The following is a 14,770-nucleotide window of genomic DNA, read 5'->3' on the forward strand; positions in this document are numbered from 1 at the left end:
ATTCTAGAAATGCTTTCTCCATTTTCTATAAATTTAGATCTGGTTGTATGTCCAATTTACATGTCCTGTTTTTTTCCTCCTTCTGGTTCCCTGAATTACAAGCAAATTTAATGAGCTTCCACCTAGAGTAATTTGCCTTTCTGAGTGCACTATTCCTTCAATACAAATCCCAATATATTTCATGTCACATCAAACAAAAAGCCTAAAGTTGAATTCCTGAAAAAGCTTCTTCTGTCAATTGATCTAGTACAAGATAAAATTGCTAGCAGGAATTTGTGATGATGATTTCATGGACACTCAAAAAAAAAAAAAAAAAAAGCTAAAGCTCTGAATAAATATAGTCTTCAGCCTACCCCCTAAATGAAAATAAGAAGAAGAATCATCTTCATGGTTCATCTTTAAAATGCTGAAAAAAGAGTTTCAGGGTTTATGAATACACATATAACTCAGATAATTGTCCTCAGTATTAAAGAATGTGGAAGCAAATAAAGTTCAAAGGGCTTCTGTATTCTTGGAGAAAATGTGTTAATCCCCTCCCCCAGCCTATCTCAGTGAATTCATCTACATCTCCCTCCCTCCCTCTTTAGTTCAGATTGAGGACCAACTCAAATTTATGAAGATTTGGCTCTTTTACCATTTCACAGATCATAGATTCATAGAATCATTGGGTTGGAAGGATCCTTCTAGCCCAATCCCCTGCCCAAGATAGAATCCCAAACAAATGGCTGTCTAGATAAAGACTAGAAGATTTTCCCCTTTGAAATCTCAAAACCTGTTCTTATTTTATGCTGAATTTAGAGAGGAAGTCCATTTTTCTTTTAATAAAGTGACCATTAAAAGTAATTTACAAGTTGGGTAATCTTATTCAAATTATCTCAAGTTGATTAAGGATGTTCTGTAGAACAACAGGACTAGTAAAAATGAAAATACATTAATATAGAAATTGTAATAATGCCATTTCTACCCTAAACACTATTGCAATCAAATCAAAGATGATTGAAATCATTAACCAGAAAAAAGTAAATATAATAGTATACATAAAGGTAAAACTAAAAGAATTGAAATAAATTATGGAGGGTAAATAAAAAAAATAGCTAAATAGAGAAAATATTTATAGTAAAAGATTACACTTAAAATGAAAGACGTTTTGGCTAATAAAATCCTAAACCTGGGGCTAAGAGTAAGCCATATTCCACAGATGATAATCAAGCAGGCTCAGTTAATATTTGCCTTATTTTACATGCAACCATGAAGAAGCTGATCATGTTACTTGGTGTCAGATGGCAGAAACTGTGTATATTGCTGGATGGTAAAACCTGAAATATTATTTGGAATGAACCTGGGTTTTCTGTAACATTAACAAAAGAGGAAGAACTGTGCAGTTGATTCTACCTATCCTGATTATCAGGGTCATATACTCTTTATAGTTATGATATCTTTCCAAAGGAAGGGCATTGCAATGAGCTATGAAGAAAGCCCTCCTCTGCCTTGAAACATCCAATATCATGAGATATGTAGCTAGTGTCATGATATTTTAGCAGATTGTCAACTATGAAGAGATGGAGGGTTTTTTTCTGCATCAATGTGGTGTACTGTATCCAATAGGAAATGATTTGTTGTTTTATTAGATTATAGAATATAAATAGTAGCTAAGCACAGTGGTATTTATACAATAGGAAGTTTTGAGCATCACTGTTGCTTGTTCAGAGTCCTTAGAATGTAAGGTGAAAGCCCTATGACTGAGAATTTACTGTGAATTGTTAGCTTCCTTAGAGTTTGAAATCCATCCTCTAACATTAAGGAGGCTATATATGTAGGAAGAAGTGATAGTCACAGATAGTAATTTAATGTAGCCTGCATATTTGAACCATATTATAATATTCCAATATTCTGATAAATATTTGTTTGAACAAAATTACTTCTGAATTGTTTATCCTTAACTTAATGTTAAAATTTTGTTATAGAACCTGGTCTCTTGTCTTCTTCCTGACAAAACACACCAGTATATCTCTAGGTAAATTTCTTTCTTAGTTTTGCATATCTTGTATTAATTCTGTGTACTTTGTCCACTTCTGCATCCATATTTTCTTCATACCATTCCAAAAATTTTACTAAGGTTTCAACAATTCTCTCTCTAATATCTTCACCAAGTTCCTCTGGAACTGCTTTCAGTCTAGAACAAAATTCTTTCTCTCTTAATTCCAGTAGTGCCAAATTTTCCAAATCTTTTTTTTTTCCATTTCTCTATTTATTATTTCTGTCTTATTTTCCAAAATTTTCATTTTTTTTCTTTAAATTGTTTAACCTCTCCACTCATCTGTGTTATAGATTCTTTAACTTCTTGTTCACCTTTTCTTCCATATTTGCAAATCTTTTCTCTATTCTTCCTTCTAATAAAGCCAGGTCTCTTTTAACTTATGCAGTCACAGCTGCAGTTACAGGCTCAGTCACTGATGCTGTCATTAATGCTGTGACATTCTTCCCCATTTCTTCAAATATCTTTTGTAAAATTTCTGGCGTAATTCCCTTTTCTGTTATTTGGTCTATAAATAATCCTCTTCTCCCTTCTGCAATTTTTGCTGCTTTGTTAGTTATAGCCATTTTTCTTTTTTAATTTGTAATCCAGAAAGAAGAGGTAGAAAACAAAGAGAGCATTGTTTTTTTTTCTTAAATCCTTAACTCTTTAATCCCTTTCGCCACTCTGTAGTTCTATAGTCATGTGGTCTTTCACAGCTTCCAGTTTCCCTTGTCTCTTTATGGAAATCAACCAATCACCCTTCTTAACCAATTTAAATAATCCTCTTTCCCATGGAGGCATGTATTATTTATTTAATTAGTTCACAAGTATTTTAATAAACAATATTCCAAATTCAGTTATCCCTTTAATCCATTTTAAACTTCCTTAATTTCCATTCTTGGCAAAGTTTTTGCATTTAATTCTTTTTAAATCCATATACAGTAATTATTTCTTTACTTTTACCTTAATCCTTCAGGTTGGAGGTACACTCACCAGGTGGTTTAGATGTTCTGCTGGTCTGAAGATTTCTAGAGTTTTTAAAATCTTTCTCACTCTAACATGCTGTAGAAAGTAGAATAGGCAAATTCAGTGTCCTTTAAGCAGGCTCTACTTGAGGTTGTGAGCTTCAACTTTCTTCCTCGGCTCCCAGCAGAGTCCCTCTATCAGCAAGTCTATTCGCAAGTCACTCACAGGGCCCCCTGGATCCTGTGAGTTTACTAACAAGGGGCTCCCTTTCAGAGCACAGGTGGGTGATCTCAAGGCTTCTCCTTGTCTGGAAAAGCTTCGCAGGTCCAGGCTTGCTGCCTGGCTGCCATTTTCTACCTCAGTATCATCTCTGCAATACAAAGGCATGTTTGTTTTCCATTTCTCCACCTGGAAGTTGTCCTGCTCCACATTCCCAAGCAAATGTAAAAAGCTTAAAACTAATTATTACAGAGAATTAGAAAGACATAATAGTGTACAAAGCACCCAGAATCCAGTCATGTACTTTTGTTAGTGTCTTGATTTAAATCCTGGGGATTTTCCTCAGGCCTTTTCAAGACTATTGCTATTTACCATCTGCTTACCCATTCTACTATTTGTTCCTATTTATAAAATAGCTTTTTCTATCATGAGAATCAGATTTTGCCTTATTAGTCTGAATCCTTATACATTTGCATTTTGCTGACAGTATTGCATATTTTCTACCAAGTCTCACATCTTCAGATCTGTTATCCTCCCTCTCCTCCCCATCCTCTGTACAGTTAATCAGACAATAAATTTCTTTAATTTAATTGATTGTTTATGCGTATGCTTCAGTACCAATAGAAGTGAATATGTGTAGCTCAGGGTTGAACTGTGGAGTCCTTGGGGTTCTCTGAGCTTGGTTGCACTGAAGATGTTACCTAGCCAGGTAATGAAATGTTTGCAAGAAAACAACCAAGCTCAGAGAACCCCAAGGACTCTTATGCTTCAGTCTCCAAATATCAGTTTCATCTCATTTAGGAAGGGGTGTCAATATTTCTTATGACTTGTACTTCTCCTTGCACCCATTTCTTCAATCTCTGTCTGGATTTTGGATACACTTCACCACAGGAAATGTCTTTGTGACAAATTGTATCATATTCTGATCACAGAAATATACACAAAATGATGGTCTCTTAAACAAAGAAACAAACAAAAGATTAAGAAGTTCATAAATAGAAATCTATTACTCTGATTTCTGTCCAGTTAGACACGGTGTATTCACCCATAATTGTGTGGTCAGTCTACAATTTTTGTCATATTCTGAGAAAAATCAAAATAATTTGAAATAAGCCATTTCATTTTATCCCATGCATTACCTTGATAATTTGATATAATTTTAATGGCCATCTATCTCACATACAGTAACAATCCCACTATGCAAACCACAACACTTGAGATTAAATCAGTAATCCCAATTTATTAAACAACAACAACAACTTTAACAAAGAAAGCTCACCTAAACCTCTGGCCCAAATGCCTAGGGGAATGAGCAGGCTTTCAGTGCCTTATGAAAGACTAACAGAGTCAGAGCTATCCAGATTTTGGGAAGGATTCTATTCCACAGAGAGAGTAGAAATCTGCTTTTCTGAATCATGTTCCAGAACCAAAAATAAATCTTATTGACAAATGTGTAGGCAGTTCAGAACATACCATATCATTTGTACAATTCCAGATCTGGTCTTCGAAACAGATTAGTTCATTAATATATATCCCTTGGAGCTGAACTGTCAGTAAAAAAAAAAAAAAAAAAGGAAGGCAGGCATGCCTATTGAAAAGAGAGATTTTGGATATGAGAATTATACTTGTGATGTGGTGAAATTACTTTCCACAACACAATCCACAAATACTGTATCTTTCCAAAAAAAAGTATATTTTAATTAGATATTCATAAATTACATTATCCAATCTGAATTTTCGTTTGATATAAGACATAGATATATCACTTTCATAAGAACAATGTCAATGACCTGGAATCCAGGTTTAATTCTAGGGAGTTAAAACAGAGGTCAGAACTCTATTTATCATTACATCACATGATGAAATAGCATGTATGTTTCAGAGAAGATGGGGTCGCAACTTCAAAGGCTATTCAAGTAAATGGAACCGCAAAAGAAATGATCAAATAGAGGAGGATTAGACATGAGTTATCCCAATTACAGTACCAAACTTTCTATTTATGCCTTCAAAAGTAACAAATACTTCCCTGTGCAAGCATTCATAAGTATATCTCTTCCACAGATATCATGGTATATTAAACTGATCTCTTTTGGGGGAAAAAATGTCTATAAGATGGATGGATGTCTTCCATATGAGACATTATCTATACTTTTCATAAAACAGTATTGAATGATGTGTGATACTGTTTTTATAGCTGTTCACATCAAATCCTCAAATTAATTAGAGTTTAGTATTTTCTGATGATTACCAATATGGGCTATCGTTCTCCTTGAGAAATTAGAGGGATTGGATTTCCTTAATGTCAAAGTAATAAAATTAATCAATCCAGGGTTATTTGGATGTTCTTAATTCTTAGTCCCAGACCCATAGCAATATTGTGAGAGAGGGAACCAAATTTGTTGCACAAAACCAATAACTTACAAACGTTAAAGATTCAGATTAATTCCTGATATATTTTCCTGCTGCAATCAAGCACTACTGAGATGTCTTTCAATATGCACATTCAAAGGTTTTTACTTTCCAAATTTAATGACTTTGAAGGAAAAGGTAAAGCAAATTCTTTTTCAACATCCTAAATTAAAATTGGTAGGAAACATGAAGACTTTCTTTGCCTAGCAATAAATAGTACCTCCAACATATCCCAATAAACTGATGTTATTTCTGTTGTTTCCTAACTCCAAATTTAGAAAGAAAATTTGACAGAAGGATTGAGACCTAATAGTTTTGTTAAGGCAAGTTTGATGTCTTTATTTCTCAGACCATAAATAATTGGGTTCAGTAGGGAGGGAATGATAGAATATATAACAGTAAATAACAAATTCAGATGTGGCTCAATATTAAAATTTGGCTTCAAATAAGCAAACGTTGTAGTTAACACAAATATGCAAAATACAATGAGATGTGGAAAGCAAGTTGAGAATACTTTTTTTCTTCCATGAACTGAGGGCATTCTCAACACTATAATCAAAATCTTCATATAAGAGATAATGACAAAAATAAAGAAAACTAAAGCTATACTACAACTTAATAAAATAATTACAATTTCATCAAAATACCTGTTGGAGCAGGAAAGGGCAAGCAAATGTGGTATTTCACAGAAAAATTGATTGACAACATTAGAACAGAAGGAATTTGCAAATGTGCCTGCAGTGTGTAATACTGCATAGAGAAGACCACATATCCATACACTAGCAAATATTTGCTTGCAGGCTGTCCTGCTCATGACCATCTCATAATGTAAAGGTTTGCAAATGGCAACATAACGATCATATGCCATGACCGTGAGCAAAGAAAAATCAGATTCAATGAAAAAGATAAGGAAGAGGACTTGAGCAACACATCCAGAATAAGAAATGTACCTAGTATTCTTGAGAGAATTGATCATGGATTTAGGGATTATGACTGAAACTTGGCCAATGTCCTGTATGGCCAAGTTCATCAGAAAGAAGTACATGGGACTATGCAAGTGATAGTCAAAAATTACTGCAGAGATTATAAGAATATTTCCCAATACTATTCCCAAATATAGTATCAGGAACACAGCAAAGTGTAGTAGCTGAAGTTCTGAATTTGTTGCAAATTCAAGAAGGAGAAATCCAGAGACTGTTTGGTTACTCATTGCTTCATGAGATATTTTCTGTTCCTGGGAAGAAATGAAATGAAACATTTTTGCAATTATAATCTTATTTAAGACTATAAATTGAATTAGATTAATTTTGGAGAGATGGTATATATATATATATATATATATATATATATATACACATATATATATATACACATACCATTTTCCTTTACATGGCAAGCCTTGACTCAAATAGAATTCCTTACTTCCCTTTGCCTCTTGGAACTTAAAAGCAGAATCTCATATGAATCAAACTTGACCCATGGTTATTTGATGGACACAGCCACACCGTTTCCTGAGAACAATTTGGAAGTTGCTTTTAATTGTCTTTTTCCCATATGTATTTTTTCACTACTTAGTCAAGCCCTCAGCCCTGGGATTTTTTTCCATTCAGGTTATAACAAGGTTCAAATATCAGCGAAGTTAGTCTAATACTTCAAAAAGAAAATAAAATGAAAGGGTGCCTTATATTGAGTCACATTGTTGAGAGAGCTAGGATAATATGGTTGACCCTGACTAGAAATCCTTTCCTGGGCTTGAAACTAGAGTTTTTCCAATTCAACTTGAGCAATTAAGTTGTAAGTTTCTGCTTGCCATGGTGCTTCTACAAATCATTTAGAGTCTAAAAGTGTTTGGATTGTCTATTAGTGTTTTAACACAATAAGCTAAGTCATAACTGTTACTTATTATATGTACATGTTTTCTGTGTAATAACCTTTTACACAGTATTTAATAATATAGGAAGAAAACATGTACATATAATAAGTAACAGTCATGACTTAGCTTATTGTGTGAAATAGACACACAAACACTTTTAGACTCTAAATGATTTGTAGAAGCACCATGGCAAGCAGAAACTTACAACTTAATTGCTCAAGTTGAATTGGAAAAACTCTAGTTTCAAGCCCAGGAAAGGATTTCTAGTCAGGGTCAACCATATTATCCTAGCTCTCTCAACAATGTGACTCAATATAAGGCACTCTTTCATTTTTAATCAGAGTTGTAGTGGTAGAAGGGTGATCTTCCTCCTTAACAGTCCCTTTTCAATATTCCAACCTCCATGAATGTAAAAAATGAAACAGGAAGACAGAGATCCTGGAACTAGAATAGCCCAATTCTGTGGCTGTGGCAGCCCCTTCTGCTTCTCTCTGATAGCTGAGAATTAATTATCACTTCCTTTTGAAAGCTTCTCAGAAATCATGGTTAAAATTATGATTAAGGTATTAGATCTCAAATTTGGTGGTGTGTCATGTAAGCCAGATTAATATGTATATAAATAGATTTAATGTCATTTAAAAGGTCCACATGTAGAACTGAAATCTAGTCTTGCAATAATTTGTGTAAGAATGACTTTGCTAAAAAGTTCCACCTCCAAAGGAATATATTTGTTTTAATTTCTTAAATCTGAATTATTTTTAGTCTCTTAGTTTACTAATGAAAAATAGCATTTTCACTGATCCATCTGACTTTTTCAAATTTCTCACAGAAATGGATAATCAAGAATCTACTCTCAATTTTCTATCCAAAATGTTTTCTAAATCATACCCCAGTATGTATAAATGTCTGCTATCCAACTCAGTGAGTTGTATTCTTTTTTTTAAAACTCTCAGTATTGAATTATGATTCAATATGCATTGCAATCAACAATTTATAAGCTCACTAAATGTGTTTTAAATATGTCAACTGCTTAAAAATATTATGGACATCAATGGAACAAGTAAAAGATTTCTCAAAGAAATAGTAATAATGTTGTTTCTATGCTAATCACTACTATTACACCCATCTAAATATTATCCCTGAGTTCTAAATCAAACCAGGTATGATTTGTATGATAAGGACATTTTTCTGCTAGATCTATAACCATAATCCCCAAAGTGATTGGGGGATTGCCTATCTTTATTTAATTAATCTGCAACATATCTGTAGGATTTTAAAGATTTGAGAAATATTCCAGTGGTGTTTATATAAGGAAAATAAGAAATTGAGCAAGGGATTACTACGCTGATAAATATATTAAATTACTTACATATTTTGCTTGATGGATTTCATTCCTAGATTACAATTATGCATTTTTCCAGTTATGCAAGATATTTTATGCTCTTTTATCCATACCTTTCCAAGAGATGGAAAGTGTGCTACCACACTTGACAGAAAACTATAGGAAATAAATTTATTGCATCTTTGAGGATTTGATTTTAGTATTCCAAAAGAATTTCAAGATTACATGTCTATGGGAAAATAAATTATTTTCTGATTGTAGTTCTTCTTCTACAATCCAATTAGATGAGAATTATTTCCAAAAGACTGCAACAGACTCATAAAACAATAATAATGTTTGCATTCCTGATCATATTTTAAATCTTTCCCAGGGATCTTAATGCAAATGAATTGTGCTCAATTAATTTCAGTACTATTGCAAAATGTTTCTCAACTTTCACTTGAGCATAAAATGTAACAAAATGGGAGAATCGTTTTAGCAATTATCTGTATAAACTCAAGGTTACTAGAAGTAAAACTCACCTCTCTGTGAGCTGAAAGGAAGGTGTACTGTATACACCATTTTGATAGATGCTATTTATCCCTTCCTACAGCACCACTAAGTGTCAGAAACAAGGTAGATCCTAAAGCTAGTGCATTGTATATAGTTCATAGTGTATTGTCTGTGAGTTTAATTTCCCATAGAGGATTGGAATCCCATAGAATAACATCTAGTTATATATGTCTCAAGAGTCCCTAATAGGATGAAGCCAGTCATGTACAGTCTCCTCTGGTTATTATAGGAGAAACTCAGTGGTTCACCATTCCTTCTTTTGTTGCAGCCCTCTAGAATTATATATTTCCTTTTGGTAGTATTCCAAAGACAACGGGTTTTGAAGCGTTGGAACTGAAACTTCAAGAATTCACATCCATATCTGGAGACCACTAGGCTAGGAAAGGCTACTGCATATTACATTTATTTCACATTACAGGTAGTCATTTCAATCAAAGGATGCTGAAAGTTTTCATTTTTTTCAAATAACCCATGTATCAAGAGAATACCTAGTAAATGTAACAAAGCATAAAATCATGAGAGAGAGAGAGAGAGAGAGAGAGAGAGAGAGAGAGAGAGAGAGAGAGAGAGAAATTAAGTTAGCCAAGTAATGCTTGGAAACTACCAAACAATCCAAACTGCTACACAAGATAGTCATGTAAAGGAGACACGAACTATGTGGGTAGGAGGAAATAGCAGGACAAAAAATGAAGACATAGGTAAACTTCGGTACCAATGGCAATGGAATGTTCATAATATAACCAATTGTGATACAAGTGTTTGTGTGTGTGTGTGTGTGTACATATATATATATATATATATATATATATATATATATATATATATAAACATTCCCCTCTCACCCCTATTGGTGGTACGTGTCTTCCTCAATCTCGGGTCCTCTACCTGGGAGTTTGAGAGTTCTGCACAGTATCTTAGCTGTTCCTAGCACTGCACGCTTCTGGACAGAGACTTCTGATGTTCCTGGGATCTGTTGGAGCCACTCTTCCAGCTTAGGAGTCATGGCCCCGAGTGCTCCTACCACCACTGGGACAACTTTGGCCTTTACTTTCCACGTCTTCTCTATTTCTTCCTTCAGGCCCTGATACTTCTTCAGCTTCTCATGCTCCTTCTTCCTGATGTTGCTGTCACTTGGCACTGCTACATCTATCACTACTGCTGTCTTCTGGTCTTTGTCTACTACCATGATGTCTGGTTGATTGGCCAGTACCTGCCTGTCCATCTGGATCTGGAAGTCCCACAGGATCTTAGCCCTATTATTCTCCATGACTTTCTTGGAATCTCCCATCTGGACCTGGGAGGGTCTAGCCCATACACTGTGCAGATGTTCCTGTACACAATGCCAGCTACTTGGTTGTGCCGTTCAGTACATGCTGTTCCTGCCTGCATCTTACACCCTGCCACTATGTTTTGGACTGTCTCTGAGGCCTCTTTACCCAATCTGCACCTTGAGTCCTATTTCATGTGGTAGATCCCTGCTTCTGTGGATCTGGTGCTTAGTGCCTGTTCTTGTGCTGCTATGATCAGCGCCTCAGTGCTGTCTTTTAGTCCGGCCCTTTCCAGCCAGTGATAGGATTTCCCAATGTCAGCCACCTCAGCTGTCTGTCGATGGTACATCCCATGCAGGGTCTTGTCTTGCCATGGTATTTCCCCCACTTGAACTTCCTCCCATGTCTGCTGCTGCCTCAGGCATTCTCTCAGCAGCTCATCTTTGGGTGCCATCTTACTGATGTACTCCTGGCTACTCCGGGTTTCATCCAGGACAGTGGCTTTGATGCTCATCAGACCCCGCCTGCCCTTTTTGCGGCTGGTGTACAGTCTCTGAGTGTTGGACTTGGGGTGGAAACCTCCGTGCATTGTGAGGAGCTTCCGGGTCTTCACATTGGCAGCCTCCATGACTTCCTTTGGCCAGCTCACTACACTGGCAGGGTATCTGATGACTGGCAGGACGTACACGTTGATGGCATAGATCTTGTTCTTCCCATTGAGCTGGCTCTTCAGGACCTGTCTTATCCTTTGGTGATTCTTGAATGTTGCCATCTTCCTTGCTTCCTCATCATGGTTCCCATGTGACTGTGGGACACCAAGATATTTATAGCTGGTCTCTATGTCTGCTATGTGGCCCACTGGTAGTTCCACTCCATCGGTCTTAACTACCTTCCCTCTCTATTACTATCATCCTGCCACACTTCTCCAGTCTGAATGACATCCCAATATCCTCGCTGTAGATCTGTGTCAGGTGGATCAGTGAGTCGATGTCTTGTTCACTCTTAGCATACAGCTTGATGTCATCCATGTAGAGAAGATGGCTGATGGTGATTCCACTCTTAAACTTGTACCCATATCCAGTTCTTGTGATTATCTGGCTGAGGGGGTTTAAGCCTATGCAGAACAGCAGTGGGGACAGTGCATCACCTTGGTATATGCCGCACTTGATGGCCACTTGTGTGAGCTCTCTTGAGTTCACTTCCAATGTTGTCTTCCACAGTCCCATTGAGTTCTTGAGGAAGGTCCTTAATGTCCTGTTGACTTTGTACAGTGCCAGGCATTCACAGATCCATGTGTGTGGCATTGAGTCATAGGCTTTCCTGTAGTCAATTCAGGCTGTGCTCAGATTGGTCTGCCTAGTCCTTGAGTCTCAGGCGACTGCTCTATCTGTGAGTAACTGGTGGTTTGAGCCTCTGGTGTTGTTCCCAATGCCCTTCTGAGCTGTGCTCATGTACTGGCCCATATGGTATTGTAGCTTGGCAGCTAGGATGCCTGATAGAACTTCCCATGTTGTGGGGAGGCAGGTTATTGGCCGGTAGTTGGATGGTGCTGTTCCTTTGTGATCAGAACTGTCCTTCCTTGTGTTAGCCACTCTGGGTGGGAGCCTGCTGCTAGCAGTTGGTTCATCTGTGCTGCTAGGCATTCATGCACTGCTGTTAGTTTCTTTAGCCAGTAGGTGTGGATCATGTCCAGGCCAAGTGCTGTCAAGCTTTTCATGTTTTTACCTGCTGTTGGATGTCTGCTACTGTGATGGTGACAGGTTCCTGTTCTGGGAGATTGCTGTGGTCTGCTTTCAGGTCCTGCAGCCACTTTGCACTGGTGTTATGTGTCTTCTCTTTCTCCCATATGTTCTTCCAGTACTGTTCAGTTTCTGCTGCTGGTGGCTCAGCTATTACTGTGTGGTTGCACTGCAGTTGGGAGTACACTTTGGATGGTTCTTTGGAGAACAGGGCATTTATCTGCTTTTCTAGTGTATCTCCGTAGCCTGGCAGCCAGTACTGTGAACCTTTGTTTAGCAGTCTCTAGGGCTTCATATGGAGTCAGGCCCATATATTTTTTCAGTAGCCAAGTCTTTTCCTTGTCTCATCCATGTATGGTTTATTCCAGTAGCCCACTTAATATCAGATTGTCCTGGTTCCCCAACATCTGACGCGGACCTTGTTAATTGGGGTGAAGTCTGAGCCGGCATGACTCTCTTAGTTTGTGTCACTCTCATATTTGAGGTAGGCACGTGAAGCATTGGGGAGTCTTTGCTCAAGAACCCCTACTGTTAAGGTAGGTACCAGCCGGGATTTGAACCCCAGTCTCCTGCATCAAAGGTGGTGTTCTAACCACTATGCTATCCAGCGTATATATAATAGTTAAATAAGAAATCATATAAAACTGCCTATTCTGAAGGACATTCCATCATGGCTGGAGGTGTAAGCCAGCTAGGATCACTTATACAGTGAGATGGGTGGCAAATTAATTAATTAATTAATTAATTAATTAATTAATTAATTAATTATGTGCCATTAATTTCGTGTTGACTCATAGTGACCATATAGATAGATTTTCTCTAGGTATATATACTCTGTGCAGGGTTTACCAAAAGTCAGACCCCATAGGCTAATCACAATATAATTATTTTATTTTTTTATTATATATTTAGAAAATTGTTACTGTACTTTGTTCAAAAATGATGAGTCAAATGAGCCTGGAAGTGTTTAGAAGAGAATGGCAGCCAATTTGAACATTTAATGTAATTTATATAATAAATTGTCTTTGGGTCTTGACTTTTAGTGCTACCTATATATCTATCTACACAGAAAGAGAGAGAGAGAGAGAGAGAAACACCCCAATGCAGCAAAGTCTCTCTCTCTCTCTCTCCCTCTCCGTCTCTCCCCCCCCCCCCCATCCCTGGGTTGGGGATTTTCTTTTTATGCCCACACAAACACACACACACAATGCCAGAAATAGTTCATTGTTTGATTTTTTTTTTTAAATAGAAGGAACAAATACCCAGATTTGCCTGTATCACTTGCACATGATAATGGTTACTTTGATTTTCCTGATTTTAAGTATGCCATTTACTTATTTTAATAACATATTGGGATAATTCTTCTTGTAGTCAGTTTCATCTAGTGATTAAGGTGCCAGACTTACACCAGGAGTTCTAATCCTGCCTTATACATGGAAGGGAGCTGGATGACTCTGAACTACTCACTCTGTCTCAGCCCTACAAAGAAGGAAATTAAAACAAACAAACAAACAAACAAACAAACTTCTGAACAATGTTGCCTAGAAAACTGCATGGAATGGCTCCAAGGACTTAATAACAATAACAATAACAGTAGTAGTAGTAGTAGTAATAGTAACTGGAGAAAATCACAAAATATAAAGACCTGCAAATAGAAGTAGAACTATGGCAAAAGAAAGGAAAGATAAGACCAATAGTTATAGACACCTTAGGTGCAATCCCAAAATGTCTGGAGCACCACTTGAACACCATCAGCATTGACAAAATCACCATCAGTCAATTGCAAAAGGCACCTTTACTTGTAACAGCTTACATTCTGCAACGATACTTTTAACACCATCAAACAACATCTGCCTATTCCAGGTCCTTGGGAAGGACTCGAGAGCTGGATAAAAATGCCAAATCCAGTCTAAACATCTGGCTGACTGTACAACCAACCATAATAATAATATTACATGGCCAGTACACAAAAAAATCCATTGACATGGTTGAATATACCTGGATTGAAATCCAACTTACAGCAACTTTTATCAAACTTGAGGGGGAAAAAATCTGTTTATTTTAGGTTCCCACTAATGAAGAAATTAGTCTTAGAAGCTGCTATTAAAAACAAACTGTAATTATCTGTAACCTCTAGACTATAAAATAATACCATATGATTTGATAGTGGTTAAATATCTCTAACAGTCATCACACTGATCTTTAAGCAAAGAGAAGGATGTAATGCTGTTCCTCACATTGTTTTACATAAATGTGGAGAACTAGGTTTTAATATAATATTTATTAAAGGTTGATCCATCACTCTTCAAATTACTCCAAACAGTACTGAATAGGACATATTTTAACAATTCTCCTTTTTCTTCCAGGGATATCATTATTAAGATT

The 14,770-nt window shown here is 36.5% G+C and overlaps 1 protein-coding gene across 1 annotated transcript; it reads right to left on the reverse strand.

Annotated features, from left to right (window-relative positions):
• Positions 1-5,885: 5,885 nt before the first annotated feature.
• Positions 5,886-6,821, reverse strand: LOC148215546 (olfactory receptor 14A16-like). The gene has a single exon (XM_088142946.1). The coding sequence runs from the start codon at positions 6,819-6,821 to the stop codon at positions 5,886-5,888; it is 936 nt and encodes a 311-aa protein (XP_087999072.1).
• Positions 6,822-14,770: the final 7,949 nt, after the last annotated feature.

This window comes from Python bivittatus, unplaced genomic scaffold, assembly GCF_059951505.1.
Source record: "Python bivittatus isolate LINGU-HERP-01145 unplaced genomic scaffold, Pbiv_v1 ctg000470_np1212, whole genome shotgun sequence".
In the NCBI taxonomy this organism is placed as follows: Eukaryota; Metazoa; Chordata; class Lepidosauria; order Squamata; family Pythonidae; genus Python; species Python bivittatus.

What these genes read in the sequence shown, in the direction of transcription:
- LOC148215546 (XM_088142946.1), bottom strand. Translation starts at nt 6,821, where the DNA reads ATGAGTAACCAAACAGTCTCTGGATTTCTCCTTCTTGAATTTGCAACA.